The sequence below is a fragment of the Delphinapterus leucas genome, chromosome 18 (genome assembly GCF_059928025.1).
Source record: "Delphinapterus leucas isolate spDelLeu-1000000601 "Yukka" chromosome 18, BTC_Dleu_Yukka2, whole genome shotgun sequence".
NCBI lineage: Eukaryota > Metazoa > Chordata > Mammalia > Artiodactyla > Monodontidae > Delphinapterus > Delphinapterus leucas.
In genome coordinates, this window is record NC_143146.1 from 54,627,517 (window position 1) to 54,649,027 (window position 21,511).

General features: G+C 37.9%; 1 protein-coding gene across 3 annotated transcripts in view; it reads right to left on the reverse strand.

Annotated features, from left to right (window-relative positions):
* Positions 1-21,511, reverse strand: part of VWA8 (von Willebrand factor A domain containing 8) — a 364,128-nt gene that overhangs the window by 249,993 nt on the left and 92,624 nt on the right. For all 3 annotated transcript variants that reach the window (XR_016388682.1, XM_022574923.2, XM_022574922.2), the window contains exons 13-14: positions 7,548-7,708; positions 2,827-2,940 (exon numbers count right to left, since the gene is read on the reverse strand). Coding sequence is in view for 2 of the 3 variants with exons in the window: in XM_022574923.2 (XP_022430631.1) it covers positions 2,827-2,940; positions 7,548-7,708 (275 nt within the window). In the remaining variant the exon portion in view is untranslated. The remainder of the gene's footprint in view (positions 1-2,826; positions 2,941-7,547; positions 7,709-21,511) is intronic.

Here is a 21,511-nt window from a genome sequence, read left to right on the forward strand (position 1 = left end):
AAAAGAAAAGAGGGTCACTTCCTCATTTGTGTTCACACAGCATTATGTAGAGATCTCTATTGTAACATTTAAAAGTTGCATTTTAATTGTTTATTTCTATATCTACCTCTCTTCATATGCAGGCAATTACTAACTTTAGGAAAAACAAAACGCATATAAGAAAAGAAAAACAACGGTAGTTTATTGAATGGTTCAGCTGTGTACAGTCCTTGTGCCATGATAATAATGCAAACACTGAATGAAGTTCTAAACAAAATGATTACCTAATATTTAGGAAGAATGGAAGATAGGAAGTATGTATGTGTAGTGGGCAGAGGGATGGTGAAAGAGAGCTAAACTGTAATTTTCCATAGTAGGAAATCAATGGACAATGGCTGACACTGAAAAATAAATCAAAAAATGTCAATGAAAGTATATTGTTTAGTGATATGGAGGTAAATATCAAAAGAAACAGCTCAGAGTTGAAAGTGGTAGCCTCTGAGGAATAGGAAACAGGAAAGTGTCTCAGGACAGATAACAGAGAACTGGCATCTTTCATTAAAAGCCTTGAAAACTATCTGGATCAAATTTCTGGCATATTTAACAATTATTTAAAAAAACAAAAACTCAAGTAAAAATGTAAAAATAAGCGAAGGAAACTAAGCAGCGCTCTGATCTGTCTCCACCTATTTAGAGTGACTTCTGAGACAGAACTGAGCTGGGTTTCTATTCATGGGAGTGAAGAAAATCAGTAGCGATGAAGACAGGACGCTTCGAGAAGGAAGGACTACTAACCAGTCTGAGCCAAATCCTGAACGCGAAGCTAAGGGCCACTTTGTTCCTGAAAGTGTTTTCATTTGTAAAACTGCTTGTGACCATTAGGGAGAACTTGGGTTCTTTTCATAGAAAACGGTTGTCATTTCCTGGACATTTGGCTAGAAGACACTGCTCCCTAAGTCCTAAGGGAAACCAAGGGGCAGTCTTCCTGATAGTTACTTCCCAATTACTTTGATTCATCTCCTTGAAAATACAACTGTTCCCTGATGCGTGATGTAAATAACGTACAGTAGCTGAATGTTATAATTCCAAGGTATGATATGAGAGGTATCCTTATTATTTGCTTCCCTAAACACTCAACCAAACCACCTACTGGGGTAGAGGAATCTGATGATAGGCACCTCGGAAGCATAAAGAGCTGTGTAATCAAGTGAATTTTTAAATAACTTATACAGAGAGAGTAAGATTTAATATTTCCACTCTAGAAGAAAATTCCAAGGAAAGTTTTAAAAATTCTCCTTAAAACATAATCACAGTAAGAAACATATGTAATTATTATTTGTAGGATTTTATTGTTTTAAATATGGTAGCAAGCCCTTTGGGGGAAGGGGGAGCTACAATCAAACAAGATCCAATTAAGTAAATAGGAATTCCCCAAAGTAACAATCTCTAATTACACGAAAATATCCATGGAAATGTAATGAGACAGAAAATTACTTATAATTGCTAAACCTCCTCTAAAGGAAAGTATAGTGTGCAGCTCAAAGAAATACTTTCTTTTTAACTTCTTAATTTGGCATTTTTCAAACCCATAGAAGATTTGAAAGAATAGAATATGAACACCCATATATCCTTCACCTAGATTTCGCCAATTGTTAAGATTTTAATCAATCCCATTCAATCTAATGGGATAGGGGAACTTTGTCCTCTCACTCTCCCTTGCTCTTTGTGGTGTGTGTATTTGTAACCATTCATCATGTCTTTTCTTTCCCTGAAACATTTGGAAGTAAGTTGTAGAAATCTTTTCATTTTATCCCTTAAATATTTCAACATATGGCTCCTAGGAATAGAAATATTCTCCTTGCAAAAAAATCAATAGACAGAAACCTCAATTAAGTAGTCGGAAGGCCAGAAGTGGGAGCTCCCATGCCCTGTGACAATAGCAGAGCCCAACAGGAAGAAGAAAAACTTCCTTTTCTTGCCTGGCAAGAGCTCACCAATGAGAGACTGGCAGGACTCAGCCAATGTAAAGCCACTACACTTTGAACTCTCAATTCCTCCAGTGGATTCTTTGTTCACTATAGCTCTCCCGACTTCCGTTTTCCCTTTTAGAAGGGTCCTTCCTCCTCTTCTTGTTGCATAAGGACTTGCACGTGGCTTGCCATGGTTAGCGATCCTAAACTGCAGTGCTTTGTTGATCTTGAATAAATGCATTTTTGCCGGAGAAACAATTCGAAGTCTATTTGTTTTAGGTCAACCCCCTCATAAACACAGTACCATTATGGTACCTAAGAAAATTAATATTAATTCAATATCATCTACACTTTCTCAATTGTCCTAAAATGTCTTTTATAGCTGTTTTCATTTCATCTCCTGATCCAGGATCCAATCCAATCTCATACATTGAATTTGGTTGTTACAGCTCTGGAAGGAATGTTAAAATAAGGCACAAAGGGTAATCTTGCAGCAGGTGACAAACCCCAGAAATCACTGATCACTTCCCAGGATGGTAGGCCCAATTAACTGTGAGGCTCCCTTTTTGCTTTTTCTGAAGTGATACAAAGTTTGGGGCCAAAATTGAATTGCTCTGGACAGCAGAAGAGGAATTATCTTCTTAAAACTAATGCTCTTATAAAATGTTTAACCCCTTATGTAAAAGTAAGGCTGAAAGTACAGAGTACATCTAGGATAGCAAACTCAAGCATTAAAAAGTGCCAAAACATGATCTTGTCTAGAACACCAAATTATTAAGCTGTTCAAAGATATCTTGGATTCACCCTAGGTTTAGAAGAATAATTTTTAAAAAGGTACACTTGACAAGAAGAGTAAGAGTAGTATACCCCAAATTACCTCTTCTGTAGCTGCTCATCAGACATTTGTAGCTCCTCCTTTAAACGCATATACCGGTCTTCTCTCAGCAGCCTAGAGCCATCATAGAGGCTAAGCTCTCGGTCATGGATCAATCTAATGGGATAGGGGAAGGTCGGCAAACAAATTAATCAGTTTTGAACACTGAAGTTATTAGAGGTAGCATCAGTCAGTTAATATTTTAGTCATATGTATTATTACTGGCAATTGAGTCTAGCAATTTTGTTAAATGCACCTTTTGAAATTTTAAGTTGGCTAGTGCTGTTATACTTGGCAAAAACTGTTGGTTTCTGTACTGGAGGACAGTAGTCATGGTTACTAGATGTGAATAGGGAGGAGGAGGAGGAGGAGCTAGAAAGGGGAAGAAGGAAGGAAATGAAAAGAAACAGCTTATTGGTAAAGTAGCAGGATACAAAATTAATGCATAGAAATCTTGCATTCCTATACACTGATGATGAAAAATCTGAAAGAGAAATTAAGGAAACGCTCCCATTTACCACTGCAACAAAAAGAATAAAATACCTAGGAATAAACCTACCTAAGGAGACAAAAGACCTATACGCAGAAAACTATAAGACATTGATGAAAGAAATTAAAGATGATACCAACACATGGAGAGATATACCATGTTCTTGGATTGGAAGAATCAACATTGTGAAAATGACAATACTACCCAAAGCAATCTACAGATTCAGTGCAATCCCTATCAAACGACCAATGGCATTTTTCACAGAACTACAACAAAAAATTGCACAATTTGCATGGAAACACAAAGGACCCCAAATAGCCAAAGCAGTCTTGAGAAAGAAAAACAGAGCTGGAGGAATCAGGCTCCTGGACTTCAGACTATACTACAAAGCTACAGTAATCAAGACAGTATGGTACTGGCACAAAAACAGAAATACAGGTCAATGGAACAGGATGGAAAGCCCAGAGATAAACCCACGCACATATGGTCATCTTATCTTTGATAAAGGAGGTAAGAATATACAATGGAGAAAACACAGCGTCTTCAATAAGTGGTGCTGGGAAAATTGGACAGCTACATGTAAAAGAATGAAATTAGAACACTCCCTAACACCATACACAAAAATAAACTCAAAATGGATTAAAGACCTAAATGTAAGGCCAGACACTATAAACCTTATAGAGGAAAACACAGGCACAACACTATATGACATAAATCACAGCAAGATCCTTTTTGACCCACCTCCTAGAGAAATGGAAACTAAAAACAAAAGTAAACAAATGGGACCTAATGAAACTTAAAAACTTTTGCACAGCAAAGGAAACCGTAACCAAGATGAAAAGACAACCCCCAGAATGGGAGAAAATATTTGCAAATGAAGCAACTGACAAAGGATTAATCTCCAAAATTTACAAGCAGCTCACACAGCTCAATATCAAAAAATCAAATAACCCAATCCAAAAATGGGCAGAAGATCTAAATAGACATCTCTCCAAAGAAGATATACAGATTGCCAACAAACACATGAAAGGATGCTCAACATCACTAATCATTAGAGAAATGCAAATCAAAACTACAATGAGGTATCACCTCACACCAGTCAGAATGGCCATCATCAAAAAATCTAGAAACAATAAATGCTGGAGAGGATGTGGAGAAAAGGGAACACTCTTGCACTGTTGGTGAGAATGTAAATTGATACAGCCACTATGGAGAACAGTATGGAGGTTCCTTAAAAAACTGCAAATAAAACTACTATACGACCCAGCAATCCCACTACTGGGCATATACCCTGAGAAAACCATAATTCAAAGAGCCATGTACCACAATGTTCACTGCAGCTCTACCTACAACAGCCAGGACATGGAAGCAGCCTAAGTGTCCATCAACAGATGAATGGATAAAGAAGATGTGGCCCATATATACAATTGACTATTACTCAGCCATAAAAAGAAACGAAATTGAGTTATTTGTAGTGAGGTGGATGGACCCAGAGACTGTCATACAGAGTGAAGTAATTCAGAAAGAGAAAAACAAATACCGCACCCTAACACATATATATGGAATCTAAAAAAAAACAACAAAAAAGAGGTTATGAAGAATCTAAGGGCAAGACAGGAATAAAGACACAGACGTAGAGAATGGACTCAAGGACACAGGGAGGGGGAGGGGTAAGCTGGGATGAAGTGAGAGAGTGGCCTGGACATATATACACTACCAAACGTAAAACAGATAGCTAGTGGGAAGCAGCCACATAGCACAAGGAGATCAGCTTGGTGCTTTGTGTCCACCTAGAGGGGTGGGATAGGGAGGGTGGGAGGGAGACACAAGAGGGAGGAGATGTGGGGATATATGTATATCTATGGCTGATTTACTTCGTTATAAAGCAGAAACTAACACACCATTGTAAAGCAATTATACTCTAATAAAGATGTTAAAAAAAAAAAACTAACACAACATTGTAAAACAACTAAAAAAACAAAAAGAGAGACAGCTGAATGCCTGACTCAGGATAACCATGAGGTAAATATTAATGAACAAGGCAGCTGGTACATATTCACTTGAGTCTAACATAACTCTTTAAGGCGTAGTATTATCAAAATATTTCTATCTTTACAATTACAGGATTTAAAATATCTAAAATCTTTACAATGAAATAACTAATGCTATTTCATATACCAACTATGATGGGACCTAGCCATCCACAGCACAAACAGCATTGTCTTCCAGATGTTGCAGAGGTTGAAACCTGCTGTTCTAGGTCTTAAACCAACCACTAAAGTTTCTTGATGCCCGTAGTACAGTCGCCCCACAGACCTCCGCTCGGTGAGCACGGAGGAGAGGAGAGACTGCATAATGCAGAGGTTAAGAGCATGGGCAGTGGAGTCACTCAGACCTGGGTTCAAGTCCCAGGCCTGTATCTTATTAGTTGAATGGACTGGGAAGGGGAAGAACTAATCCGCCTGTTTAAATTTTTTTTTTTTTTTGCGGTACGCGGGCCTCTCACTGTTGTGGCCTCTCCCGTTGCGGAGCACAGGCTCCGGACGCGCAGGCTCCGCGGCATGTGGGATCTTCCCGGACCGGGGCACGAACCCGTGTCCCCTGCATCGGCAGGCGGACTCTCAACCACTGTGCTACCAGGGAAGCCCCCGCCTGTTTAAATTTCATCTTTTATAAAACTAGGGCAATAATACCAACCTCACAGTATTGCTGTGAACATTGAACAGCTAATGGAAGGCACACGCTTAACATAGCTGTTCTCGATCTCAGCTGCACATTAGAATCTACTGGGAAGCAGTTAAAAATGCCAATGTCCAGGCCTCATCCTGGATCAATTACATCAGAGTTTGAGGAGGTGGAGCCCAGGCATCAGTAATTTTTAAGCCTCATTCCCAAAAGGATATTTCACGGTTGCGAATCTGAGAAACACTGGCTTAGCACGATGCCTGGTGTAAAGAAAGTACTCAATTAATGGTAGCTGCTGCTGCTATTACCACTACTTCGCCTAACAGGCAAGAGATAGCCAGTAAAAGGAGGCAGTAGGTATTATTTTGTTTGTGTTTGCATTTGCCTGTTTAGAAGAGAAAAATACTGTAAATCTATAGAATGTTTATGGTAAATCACTGAAGTTTGTGATTATTACTTTTTTTTTTTTTTTTTTTGCGGTACGCGGGCCTCTCACTGTTGTGGCCTCTCCCGTTGCGGAGCACAGGCTCCGGACGCTCAGGCTCAGCGGCCATGGCTCACGGGCCCAGCCGCTCCGCGGCATGCGGGATCCTCCTGGACCGGGGCACGAACCCCTGTCCCCTGCATAGGCAGGTGGACTCCCAACCACTGCGCCACCAGGGAAGCCCTGTGATTATTACTTTTAAGTGCTCTCAAATTGAATCAGGATTAACACAGTGTTCTTAGAATCCTTAATTACGCTCAGTATTTGCATCTTGTCAAGGACAAAAAACTTTTGAATGGTTAGTTGGGGAACTAGATTATTTCACTTATTTGAAATTTCCCAATAAGTTAAAATTTAGATTTAAAAGTTAAACAATGTCTATAAGTGATAGAATCAAGATGTAACAAACAAACAAACAAAAATGGTATCATTAATCTCCCGAAGTGACACAAGATGGGAATATTTTCCATGAAAGTTACACACGAAGTCTTAACATTAAAGAGAATTTAACTAGGAATGTGTGGATATTTGCCCCACCTAAACTGAAATAAGAAAACAACAGTGACACAAATGTTCAAGTTTGTAAACACAAAGTGAACTTTAGCCTGTAGAAAATATAATCAAAGAGGTATTATACATTTTATATAAGGAACTATATTTTCTCTCTCAAAAAAGAAAAATGCCGACAGTATCACCAATAATTTAGATTTAAGATTGAAAAGGAGTTTGTAAACAGTGAAGCTTTGACAAACTGCAGAAACTTCAGCTGTATGACATTGCATATATCCATCAACCTGTATAAAGTTTCAAAATTACTACTTAAAAGTTTTCTTTTTTCAGCTCTTACACACAGAATTTTGCGATGGCGGTGGCTTTTCCCAAAATGTTCATTATTTGAAGTTTTACTCTACTGTGGTTAAAACAATAAAAATATCTGCTGTTCTACTTGGATATAGAATTATAAATTCCTCAGGGACTATGTAACCCAGTTTAAATTAGAAGATTGAGAAAGTTCCACGTCTGCTGCTTACGCGGTGTGTTTTTGTGTGTGTGACTCATACAGACCTTTGTAATACAGCGAATGTACCGGCATTGACTCTGTGAATGCCATCCAAGAGGACCAGCTTCCCTTCCAGAGCAGCATTTACAAGGGGTGAGGACCGCCAGGCAGTGTCTCCATTTGGAAGCGTGTATCTCTGCTGTAGCAGCTCACGCGCTGTCATATCCTGAAACCAATCCCCAACACCCACCAAAGAAAATGCAGAATTAATTTTTAAGACATGGAGGATAGTTTCTTTAGCTTTAGCGTTACCTCTCTCTGAATATAACATTCCATACAACAACTGGGGAGTCATCTTCTCCAATCCAAAGAGAAAGATATTCAGAAGCTTTTCTTGGTCATTTGAATTTTTTTCCTATTATTCAGCCACATAATATATATAGTACGGGTTTTGTTTTGTTTTGTTTTTCTTCTCTATTTCATTTAGCATTTGCCCCCTCTTTTAAAATGTTCACTTGGTATCTACACAGATGACGGCAGTAATTTCTACCCAACTTCAAAGGAATTTAACTCAATCGGCTTTACTCCTGAAAGGGCCAAAATATATGGATTCCTTTTTAAGAATCAGAGGCCATACAAACTCACTGGGAGGAGATGCTTATCAATGACGTGCATTTTCTTGCAGTTGAGTTCTCCCAAAAAGCCATGCTAGGAACCACCACAGTTATTCATTTAAAGAGGCTTGAAAATGGAGGAAACTGAGGAGGACAGCCATCAGATGAGGTACAGGAATTGACAAATAATAGCACTTACAAGCAATTTTTTTAAATTAATTTTTATTGGAGTACAGTTGATTTACAATGTGGTGCAATTTTTTAAAGCACATACACAATGTACTAGTGCTAAAACAGTGTAACAGGTTTAAGCAAGCTATTAATAGTAGTAGCATATAAACATCTACTTACTGTAAAAAATTTTGGTGCTATATAATATGAATAATTTTTTCTTACACGTGTTAATGTTGAAGATAATAGTTTCTTTTGTGTTATCAACTTCAGATAAATTCTGTAACACTTATATCAAACAAAAGTTAAACATTTAGTCAATTTTATCCAAAAATGTAAAGGCTTTTGTAAATTCTTTGATACCCAACTCCAGTCTTAAGAAGATGGAAAGTGAATGAATTTGTTTATATTCACAGTGGCAACAAATCTGTATTGAAATCAAGGTTAAAATGTAAGTCTTGATCATTTCAATTTTATCACTATCCAAAAAATACTGACTTAGGAAGTATAAATAGGCTTATATTGAATCATAATGACACTTGAGAAACAATAATATTCAAACTGATGAAATAAAAATTCAGGGACTTCCCTGTTGGTGCAGTGGTTAAGAATCCCACTGCCAATGCAGGGGACATGGGTTCAAGCCCTGGTGCGGGAAGATCCCACATGCCTTGGAGCTACTAAGCCCACGTACCACAACTACTGAGCCTGTGCTCTAGAGCCCGCGAGCCACAACTACTGAGCCTGCGTGCCGCAGTTACTGAAGTCCATGTGCCTAGAGCCCATGCTCTGCAACAAGAGAAGTTACCACGATGAGAAGCCCGCGCACCACAACGAAGAGTAGCCCCCGCTCGCCGCAACTAGAGAAAGCCCACACGCAGCAACGAAGACCCAAAGCAGCCAAAAATAAATAAATATATAAATAAATCAATAAATTTAAAAAATAAAATAAACAAAACTTCACATTTTAAGGCAAGACAAGAAAAATTTAAACGTAATTTTTTTCTCTGCCCGTTTGGGCCTCCTCCCTCCCCTCTAGTGTGCATTTTGCATCTGCTTTATGCATTAACCAGACCTCCCCAATGGCAGAAAGGCCTACTTAATCATAAACATCAATTTTTCTTCTTCTGGGGCCAACCATGTAACTCCTTAGAAGACAGCATTCCTTTCTCAATCCAGTGAGGGGGTCACGATGACCCACCACTCGCCTTGTATGTGCAAACATCTCTGGTGAACTTCATGTACAAAGCCAATATATCATTTTCCTTAAAGACAGTGATTGGTGCAGAACAGACTGATCAGATGACTGGGTAGATACTGGGCGGCACCTAATGGAAGTTTAAGAACTTAAATACTTACTTATTAAATACTTACTTATTAATATTACTATCTATGTTTCTTATATTCTATTTTACAAGATTACTGTTTCCTGCATTACCAAAGGTGTGACTGAGCCTCAGATAAAATTAATGATGATTAGGTGCCTTGAAATGATTGATCAAATATATAGTCCTATCAATATAGTTCTATATATCAATGATTGTAATAGTGTAACTCTAGTATGGGAAGAAGCAACAAAAGGACTACCTTTTCCTAGACCAAAACTGACTAGCAAGCTAGGTGGTTCAGAGGCTTTTGGCAACTGCTAACAGGGCCTAGTCCAGCTGTAGCACATTGAGTGACCTGTGAACAAAATCCCTGCCCGACCTGAGAATGAGCATTCCTATTGCCATGGGACAAACTGGTCACATAATGCCTCCCAAACCTTGGTCAAAGTTAAGACTAAAAGGGAAGGGATTGTAAAATAAAGAATGTTGCCCACCATCCAGTTCTACAAGAATCAAGTCAGTAATCACTGCAGCCGCTGACCTACAATACACCCTGAAAGGAATTCAGGGTGAAGGTCAGGATACCCACCATCCAGTTCTACAAGAATCAAGTCAGTAATCACTGCAGCCGCTGACCTACAGGGTGAAGGTCAGGATACGGCACTTTGTGCTCTGGGGAAACTGACACAACTGGCCTTCAGGTGGTTAGATATTTTCAGAAGAAATTTTTTATGAACCTGGATTCTTGCATTTCTCCATACTTAGAAAAACACTAAAACTATTAACTAAGACGTCTGTTCCTCATGACTAGCAGCGACCTTCTACTGAGATGTGTGCTTGATTGCAGGTGTCCCCTTTGGCAAAAATCACACACACACTGACCTCTCCCTTTACCTCTTCGGAACAGTTCTCAGAGCTCTCTAAGAGACTGTCTCCTGGGTTATAATCCTCATGTTGGCTCGAGTAAAATTTTCCGTTTCTTCCTTAGATTGACTACTGATTCATTTTTTTCATTGACAAAACTCAGCAACATAGCCCTAAAGATCCGACTTTGACACATTATCAAAATTTGGCATAACTCATTAATGTTATCTCATTTTTCAACTGTGAATTTTAAATTCTATGCAATTTATATGAGCATGTAAGACTAAATCTATCATCATCATCAGTGTTTACTGAGATGGTTCATGGTGAAAATGAGCTTATTCACACTCATGGCTATGCTACAGAACCGGAAATGGATCACTCTTGCAAGAAAAATAGGACAAATCAAAATAAATGTTGTTTCATTTTCATCATTGAATTATGAAAAAAATCAAATATATATATATACATATATAAACCTTTAAAAAATTAATACAAAAACAGGTAAATTTAAAGAAAACTCTTGGTATTAATTATTCCAGAAAAACAGTCAGGATAGAGTTACATTACATATTGTCCTAGAGCATAAAACAAACAGAAAACATGCTTTAGCACAGTGGTTCTAAGTCAAAGATATGTATCAGAAACAGCTGGAGGAAAAATATATTGATAGAAGCTTAGGCCTTATCACCCTGAAGATTTGGATTCAGCAGATCCAAGGTGGGGCTTACCACCTATTTTTTATTAAACATTACATAGGTGATATCTTAAATGACTCCCAGGTGGGAAGCACAGCTTTAAAAAAGAGACATTAACTTAATGTGAAACTGTCTCATTTATTTATACTCCTTCCTTATTCTGATAGGAATTATGAGATTGCAGGAAGATACGTATCAATAAAATGTATAACAAAGTAGTATAAATTAAAAGGTGGAAAAAAAAAGAAGGAAAAAAAGGGAAAGAGTAGGCCTTATTTCCTTTAAGCATTTCTATTGATATTCAGAAAGGAGGTAACGTGAAGAAGGTATCCCACTGAAACCATATTGTTAAAGAAATGATAGGGGGTTAATTTTGAAAATCCCAGCTTCAGACTGAAAACAGATGGTTTTCTAACCCAACTCAGCTCCTTTTGCGTGGGCCCAAGAAGAGGAGATGAGGATTGTGTCTCTGGCATAAGAGGTTCGAACTCCTAAGGAGATGAGGCTAGCAACTGGTAACATTTCTTTTTTTTTTTTTAATTTTGACAGAGAAAATTCCTCACTCTCATACCAACACATCCTGAATCACCATTCTGTACAAGATATAAAAAAGCACTACTTCATTCTGTAGCGATGGATGATTCCAAAGTACATTCATATCTTGTTAATTCACACAATGTCTACAATACTCGCCTCACTCAAATAAGGAAATATTTACTAATAAAGATGACGAGAAAGACAACCAGTACGTACGGCTCCCCTTTTCCAACCTAGCAGTTGGAGACTCCCTTTTACTGACTGAAGTAAACTGAAATAATTATTTGCTGCTACACAACAAGCAGTAATAGACCAACAGAATTCAAAGCTATTAATGCCAACCACAACTACAGACCAGGAATATTTTCCCTTTTTTCAATCTTCAGAGGGGTAAAAAATGGAAAACACCTGGCATTTATTAAAAGACTAGCTCAGTTCAGTTTTATCATATCAAGTCTCTGCATGCTATCATGTGAAAAAGAGCCGTTCTTCATTTCTAATATATCTGTGCATTAAAATAAAAACCCTCCTACGGGGAAAAAAAAGTATCCTCTTTAATAAAAGTAGTTGGTTTTCATAATTAAGATCCTGTATTGGGAGAAAAGATGAAAATTCCAGCTTTTTCTTAAAAAGATAATTGCCCCCACTTTCCATAATATTAGGTATAATAAGAAATTATTTTCAATTGTCTGAAAGTTATTTTCCATTGTGTGAAAGTGCAAGGACACCAAAGTAAAACTGAACTTTCACAGAACAACTGAACCTAGTCAAACTTAATTAACAGAATTTTTTCAGAACAGTCTGAAATGGGTCAGTAACATGATTTCAATATTAAGCTAATCTTTAAAATGGAGTAACAGCTTTTTCAAATGTTTCTATCTATAGAATTTTTGGGTTTTAGTACCATGAAGTTGTTTTAATATCCTTACTTATTTTAACATATACTGTAACATGGAATTGTTAAAAATATATATATCATTTCCTTATTCTTCCTGCCTACACTCACATCCCTAAAGCAAGTGGAAAGACAAAATTTTAAGAAGAAATGTGCTGATTCCATACGAGCGTTTTGAAAGCACACTAATAAAAATCAAGAAAGATGAATGCCCTCAGTTTTGCATATATTTTTCTTATCCTTGAAACCTCTGAACTTAAGAGAATAAAAATAGCACTAATGATATCATAGAGGCCGAACCATTTCCTCTTTCTGTTTCCTTAAAAAATTTAGAAATAACAGGACATGAAAACTAGTTCCTTTAGAGCCACCATTGTCTAAACTTAAACATTTCACCTCCTCATTCAGATCCCTGGAAAACATCCATATATGTATATTAAGATTCTGTGTCATTTTGAATTTTGCTCTTTTGATTTGCAACAGAGAAACCCTACTAAAAATAAAAATGTCTTATTAAAATGAGAAGAAGCATAACTGCACAAAATGTACCAGAGAATATAGATTTGAACCCTAAAGGAATTATATACCTTAAATGTTTTTAGGGCCTTTGAATGGTATACATTAATTTTTCTGAGATTCCCTTGAGAAACCCGGATATAAGTAATTAGTTTGATAAATAACTGCAAAAAGTAGCTACCAGAAAATATCCTGCCAGTAGTATAAAATACTAAGAAAATCTGGGATTTAAGGGAATAAAAGAATACACCAAGACTAGCTGATGCAAGCCACCAACTTTACAATAAGGGATTAATTATGTCCGTAACTATTAGTGTAAAATACTGCATAAATATTGCATAAACACAGAATGTTCATAATTTTTAGGTCCCAAAATAGAAATGAAGCCATTATTTACAGTCTAAGCACGCTCACTGAACAAAATGCAAGGCGTGCTGCCAACATTCCTGTGTCATTTATGTTTGATCTCAAACAAAAAGGCCTCTCGTTTTACATACACTGTAAAATTATTTGTAAACTCTTCCATGCTTCTTCCTAAAGTTCTTTTTTAAACAACTATTTTTAACCTGTCACACATATAATAAATGCTTCCTTTATGTATATAATGATGGCATTACAAGACTACCATGATTGTTTTCAGTTACTCTGCTATTAATGGAAGAAGCCAATTTTGATTCATTTATAGCTCTCTTTACTGTAACCAGTGGGATCTATTTCAAGATGATCTACTCTAAAGATTTATTCCATGAACATAGAACAAAATTCTTCTGACTGAAGCTAACTAGAAGTCCAACCCACTATGTCACAACTGACCCAACAAAAGGACATCTTAATACAGTCATTCAATAAAATATAAAGTCAAGTTCAGTGAAAGTGCAAATAATGTAATATGTATTCCAAGAAGACACCCAATCAAATCCCTTCTACTATCCTTGCTGTAGTGCAGCGGCTAGAAAACTGAAAACATCATTTCTTAGATGCCTTTGCAGCTAAGTTCTGTACACAACCCAGGTTGTACAAAGCATTCTCACATACACAAAACTGGGAACTGAAAAAACTGGCAGTGAGAGTGAAGTGCCAGCCAGCACAAGGAAACTCGCTCTTCTAGAAAGCTATGGCTGAAGTTCTCCAGGCTCTGTCATTCCTAACTGGGTAAAATCTAAACACTGTGCCCTATCTCTCCCAGAAATTCTATAAGCTACGTAATACTCTGTAATAAATCCCTCTCAGTTTTAGACAGCCAAAATGGATTCTATTGTCCGCAACAAAAATCACAACCTAAGGATAATAATTTTTTACAAGTAAAACCAACATTATGAAAGCTTGTTTAGAAATGTTCACGGACAACTACATATATAAAAGAGGGTAAGAACAGTTTCAAAAAGGAAGGCAAAAAGCAGAGATGTTATAGAGTAAAATCCCAGGACACACAAACTGAAGAACCACATTTTATTCAAATGGTACTGCAAACTTTGCTACATTTTATCACATATGTTTGACTGTTAGGAGAACAGGTGGGAAAGTAGCAATCAATTCTAGTTTAAATAATATTTGCCTTATAATAATTATTGGGTTGGCCAAAAAGTTTGTTTGTTCATTAACATCTTACGGAAAAACCCCAAACAAACTTTCTGGCCAAACCAATAGTAACAAAGTATAAAATCAAAGTTGTGGTATGTGCTAATAAACTGTTCAGTATTCAGTAAAGACACATGGAGCAGTTATAGCATTTGGCCTCACTCAACAACACTCAAATCCCGTCTAGTCAGCCAACATGGAAAGTAGCAGAGTTGAAAGAATGGGTACAGTATAAGGCAAGCTGGGTTTTCAATTCCAATTCTGTGACTTACAATATGATAAATGGGTGAAGTGAGTAAAATATCTTTATAATTAAATGAGATAATGTCTGGCACCTAGTGGGTATTTAATAATAGCTGAATCTGAATCAACTGAAGAATCAAAATCCTAATACATTAAAATTTAAATCTAACAATAAATCTAAGTTAACAGTTCAGAACACTAATAAAAGTATAATAACAATGCTGTATGACAAAAGAAATTCTTGTCTCAGAATTTAAAGTAAAGGTAATATTGAAACATAAAAATTAGTAAAGAAAAGTTGACAGAGCTGATCCTTTAAAAATAACGTAAATTTTTCAAAATGTATTTATCCATTCCTTCATATACTGATTGTCTACTACACGCAAGTCACTGATCCAGGTGCTGAGGATACAGCACTGAAAAAGATAAAACATGGATCCTACATTCCAGGGTGAAGAGAACAAAAACAAAGGAAAGGGAACAGAGGGTGAGAAGGAAGGGAGGGAGGGAGGAGATGCAAATAAAAAAAATATACCATGGGAATTCCCTGGCGGTCCAGTGGTTAGGACTCCACGCTTTCACTGCTGAGAGCGTGGGTTCAATCCCTGGTCAGGGAACTAAGATTCCACAAGCCGTGTAGTGCAGCAAAAAAAAAAAAAAAAAAAAAGTGTGTGTGTGTGTGTGTGTGTGTGTGTGTGTGTGTATACGTATATCACGATCACGTAGTGGTCAGTGCTGCACAGAAAATGTCGGGTAACGTGATAGCAAATGGCTCCATGGGTCAAGGATGCTTTCTCTAAGTATACTGAAACTGTGGTGATTTAAATGATGAAAGGCCAAGTGAAAATCAGGGGAAGAGTGTTCCAGGCTGAGGCAATATCCTGCGCAGAAGTCCTGAAGCAGAAAAAAGCTATAGATAGATTTAAGGGACCGAAAGCAGCCACTGAGGCTGAAACATAACCAGCAGAGGGTCCATCAGGGAGAGAGATGGCTGGAGAGGCAGGCATGGGTCAGATCAGGTAGGGCAGCGTCTCTCAACCCTGGCTCCCTGTTAGAATCACTGAGTAGCTTTTGTAAAAATCCTGAAATCCGGGTCACACCTCAAACCAATTACTTCAGATTCTCTAATGGTGGGGGCTGGACAATGGAAATTTTTCAAAGTACCTTGGGTGTTTCTAATAGGCAGCCAAGGTAGAAAAGCACTGTTGGAGGGCTCATAAGTCAAGACTAGGGGTTCTTATTTTAAGTATAATGGAAAGCCATTGACAGATTCTAAGCAGAGAAATAGCATGATATGATTTAGGTCACTCCCACTATTCTTTAGAGGATGGATTATGAAATGTAACATACTCTAATTAAATAGTTACAAATATTTAATGTCTACAAAAGAGACTAGAACTTAAATATTCTCACCAAAAAAGAGATAAATTTAAAAATAACTATCTACAAATGTTCAACCACCATAACTGAAAAGTGTAAGACATTGATGAAAGAAATTGGAGAAGACACAGATAAATGGAAAGATATTTACACTCAAGGACTGAAGAATTAATATAGTTAAAATGTCCATACTACCCAAAGAAATCTACAGATTCAATGCCATCCCTATCAAAATTTCAATGGCATTTTTCACAGAAATAAATTAAACAATTCTAAAATTTGTATGGCCCATAAAAGACCCTGTATAGCTAAAGCAATCTTGAGAAAGAAGAACGAAGTTGGAAACATCACACTTCCTGATTTCAAATTATATGACAAAGCTATACTAACCAAAACTTTATGGTATTTCCATAAAAACAGACACATAGATCGATAGAATGGACAGCCCAGAAATAAACCCACACATATACGGTGAACAAGTTCATGACAAAGGAGCCAAGAATATATATTCAGTAATGGTGTCAATAAATGGTATCCAGAAAACTGTATAGCCACATGCAAAAGAATGAAACTGGACCCTAAGTTACACAATACACAAAAATTACTTCAAAATGGATTAAAGACTTGAATGTTAAGACATGAAACCATAAAACTCCTAGCAGAAAATGTAGCTGTTATGGTCCTTGACCTTGGTCTTTTGGATTTTTTTGGATTTTTTTTGGATTTGACACCAAAAGCAAAAGCAACAAAAGCCAAAATAAACAAGTGGGACAACATCAGACTAAAAAGAAAAAGTTTCTGCACAGCAAAGAAACCAACACAATGAAAAGGCAACCTACTGAATGGAAAAAGCTATTTTCAAATGATATAACTGATAAAGGTTAATATCTAAAATATATAAAGAACTCATATAACTCAATAGCAAAAAAAATCTGATTAAAAAATGGACAGAGGGGCTTCCCTGGTGGCGCAGTGGTTGAGAGTCCACCTGCCGATGCAGGGGACACGGGTTCGTGCCCCGGTCTGGGAGGATCCCACATGCCGCGGAGCGGCTGGGCCCGTGAGCCATGGCCGCTGAGCCTGCGCGTCCGGAGCCTGTGCTCCACAACGGGAGAGGCCACAACGGTGAGAGGCCCGCGTACCGGAAAAAAAAAAAAAAAAAAGGACAGAGGAATTGAATACATATTTTTTCAAAGAAGATATATAAATGGCCAACAGAGACATGAAAAGGTGCTCAACATCACTCATCATCAAGGAAATACAAATTAAAACCACGATGAGATATCACCTCATACCTGTTAGAATGGCTATCATCCAAAATAAAACAAAAACAAAACAAAAAAACAAGAGATGACAAATGTTGGTGGGGATGTGAAGAAAAGGGAACCGTTGTGCACTGTTGGTGAGAATGTAAATTGGCGCCACCTCTACGGAAAACATTATGGAGGTTCCTCAAAAACTTAAAAATAGAACTATCATATGATCCAGTAATCCCACTTCTGGGTATATATCCAAAGAAAACAAAAACAGAATATTGAGATATCTGCACTCCCATGTTCATTACAGCATTATTCACAATAGCCAAGAGTGTCCATTAATGAATGAATGGATAAGAAATTGTGATACACACACACACACACACACACACACACACACACACACACACACACACAGAGGAATATTATTCAGCCATGAAAAAGAAGGAAGTTCTGCCATTTGCTGGACCTTGAGGGCATTGTGCTAAGTGAAATAAGCCAGACAGGAAAAGCAAAATACTGTATGCAATCACTTGTACGTGGAATCTTAAAAAAAAAAGTCAAACTCTTAGAAATAGGCAGAAGAGTGGTTGTCAGGGACTGAGGGGTGGGGGAAATAGGAAGAGGTTGGTAAAAGGGTACAAAGTTTCAGATATAAGATGAATTAAGATCTGAGTATATAATATAAAACATGGTGACTATAGTTGATAACTCTGTATCATATTGTTGAAATTGGCTAAGAAAACAGAACTTCAATGTTATCCTGAGAGTGAGCTTGCATGCGTGAGAGAGGAATAAGTGTCTGTTAATGTCCAACTGACATAACTGATGTGTTCCTAAAAACTCTATAAAGTAGGGCTTCCCTGGTGGCACAGTGGTTGAGAGTCCGCCTGCTGATGCAGGGGACGCGGGTTCGTGCCCCGGTCCGGGAAGATCACACATGCTGTGGAGCGGCTGGGCCCGCAAGCCATGGCCGCTGAGCCTGCGCGTCCGGAGCCTGTTGTCTGCAACGGGAGAGGCCACAACAGTGAGAGGCCCGCGTACCGCAAAAAAAAAAACCTCTATAAAGTAAAATTTCATATGCCAAATGTGTTTTCCAGCAAATTCTCAAAAATGGGTCCAGGGTTGGTGGGTTAGAGCTACTGGAGATGTCCATAGCTATAGCGGATCCTGCAAAAAGCAAATGATGTTAGACTAACAATTGGCTGTGGGGTGGGTATGGCGGATGGGGAGAAAGCTAAGAAATGTGCCATGGCTGCAACACTCGACAACGCTTTCTATTGGCTTAATGTGTCCCTTTTGGAACCTTCCTCAAAAAACTAAAGCTGTTCTCTCTGAATCGCTCCCCCATGGGAGACACTGTGCAGCAAACGCCTTTCCCTATGTGGGAGATAAGGAAGAGTTAATGGATTCATGGAGCATCACTGAGGATAAACGTGGAGTCTCCTGCTTGAAGCAGCACTGAAAAACGTTTGCTAAGGTTAAAGAAACAGACTGCTGAAGTGTAGCAGGGCAACCCTCCCACCCTGTCCATCTTCCCACCTATGTGAGGGCATAATGGGCACCACTCCTCACCTGCATAGAGGCTGCCAGCCAGCAGCTACCTGAATCTGGGAGAGCTTCAGGGAACCACAGGAAATGAACACGAAGCATCACAGGAGCTGGGCTGGCCAATGTCCCTCTTCAGGTTGTTAATTTCTCAACAGTAGTCAATAGACTGTAAAATCAGGATTTTCACAGCTTTTACTAGCTTAAACCCCAAGCTACTTCAACTCAGTTCCCAGAGGCACTAGTTGAATTCTGCCTGTTAATGCCTTTCCCTTTGCTGTTCTTTTTGACTATCTCTCTGGTTCTGCCAAATGGTTTTCAGTTCAAACACCTCAGAAAGCCCTGTTTCTATGAGACTGGTGTAAATCAGCAATAAAATTGAATATATTCAGAAAATGGGCTGGATCCTGAGTAATTGGGGTTTTTTTTTAATAGGGGAAGAATAGAAAAACAAAGCACTTAGAAATCATAAAAGGCAACTAGATGACACAGCTGAGAAGTACATATTTACTTTTTATTTCCAAGAATAAAACATATTTATAAAACATACTGTACTTACAGAAATTTGTGAAAGTCAAAATCAAATCAAAGTTATGGGGCCTCCCTGGTGGCTCAGCGGTTAGGAATCCACCTGCCAATGCAGGGGACACAGGTTCGAACCCTGGTCCAGAAAGATCCCACATGCCATGGAGCAGCTAAGCCCGTGCACCACAGCTACTGAGCCTGCACTCTAGAGACCGTGAGCCACAACTACGGAGCCCACATGCCACGACTACTGAAGCCCACGCGGCTAGAGCCCATGCTCTGCAACAGGAGAGGCCACCACAATGAGAAGCCTGCGCACAGCAAGGAAGAGGAGGCCCTGCTTGCCACAACTGGGGAAAGCCCGCGCACAGCAACGAAGACCCAATGCAGCCCCCAAAAAATTAATTAATTAATTAATTAAAAAAATCAAATCAAAGTTATATCCTCTTTCTTTTCTTTCTTGACATGTTCCTCATAAGAATATAAATACATAACTTCATCATTAATCTCACTAACCTTTAGCAAATCCTTACTCTTACAGTGATCTCTGGTGACTATAAGTTCCTGAAGACCCTTAAAAGGTTTCCCTAAGACCCCCAATCAAAATTACTGTAAAGTACATTTAAAACAAAAGTCCTAACTAATGGAGATGGTCAATCATAACGATTTGTTCTCAACAACAGTACGTCGACTTCATCACACAGTGTCCTTAAGTTTGGAGCTATTCTACAGAGAATCCTCAAATTTGAAATTCTTTCCCTCTTCAAGTTTATGGATCCTATGTTTCTGGATCGCCAAGGATGGTAAATGAAATACCTTTCAGGCTGGAATTCCTTATTTGGTAGGATTCCTTGGTTACTTTTGTTTTCTTCCTTGGGCGAATGGATTTGGTCTTACTGTAATGTTTATTTTTATACACATGCCCAAAGGCCTCCTGGTGTGCTTTTATAAATCTAATAAATACTTCATGATAACTTAACTTGTTAACATAACACAAAAGATGTTGTCCGTTACTTAAAATGTACACTGTTTCAATTAAATAAGGAGTCTAGTACATATTTGCAAAGTTATAAAAGATTTCAATATCATGTTTGGACACTTCTTTTTAAAAAGCAAATGTAAAACTTACTGCCTTTTAAATGGCAAATTTATGCAAATACAACAAGATGAACCTTTATAACATATATTGTGCAGTTAAACTTTATGATACACTTTGCGTTTTTAGAATATATAAGTTTAATAAGTTATCAAGTTGAACCAGCAAATAACCTACCTTTTCAATACATAACTTTGTACTATGTCCTATCATATAAACACTCCAAGTAGTTCTAATTGCAAGCTTAGCATAAAATACTACAACTGTCATTACACTCAGCTTTTGAGATGATTTCTGCATCAAAACAAGAGCCTAAGGTAACGTTTCACAAAGTTTCAATTATAAAAATAATACACTGTTGAGATGGACTTCTATCAGTTGAAAACAATCATTGATTTTTGCAAACTCCTCCATTCCTCCTTTCTATTATGTTGTTTTTGAAAAGCTGGCAAGTAGAAAAACAGACCAATACTGAAAACCAAACTGTGATGTAACAAGAACCCTCGCATTCTAAAGCAAATCAAGCTAATGTGAAGGAAAGCATTCCAAATAAAAACAGATGATACTTTTAGGGCCTCGACCCAGTTTCCTCTCATCTCAGAGTGAGCCTCTCATTGTCTGTTACTCACTGTTTTTAAAGACGTACAGTCTAGTAGGCAAGAAAATGACTTGAAAATTAATAAGCTAGGACCTGCTGTAGAAGCTTTGTTTGAGGTATAAACTCTGGCACTTAACCTTTCTCATCCTTAATTCTGAAAGCCAGGAAATACCACTTTACTG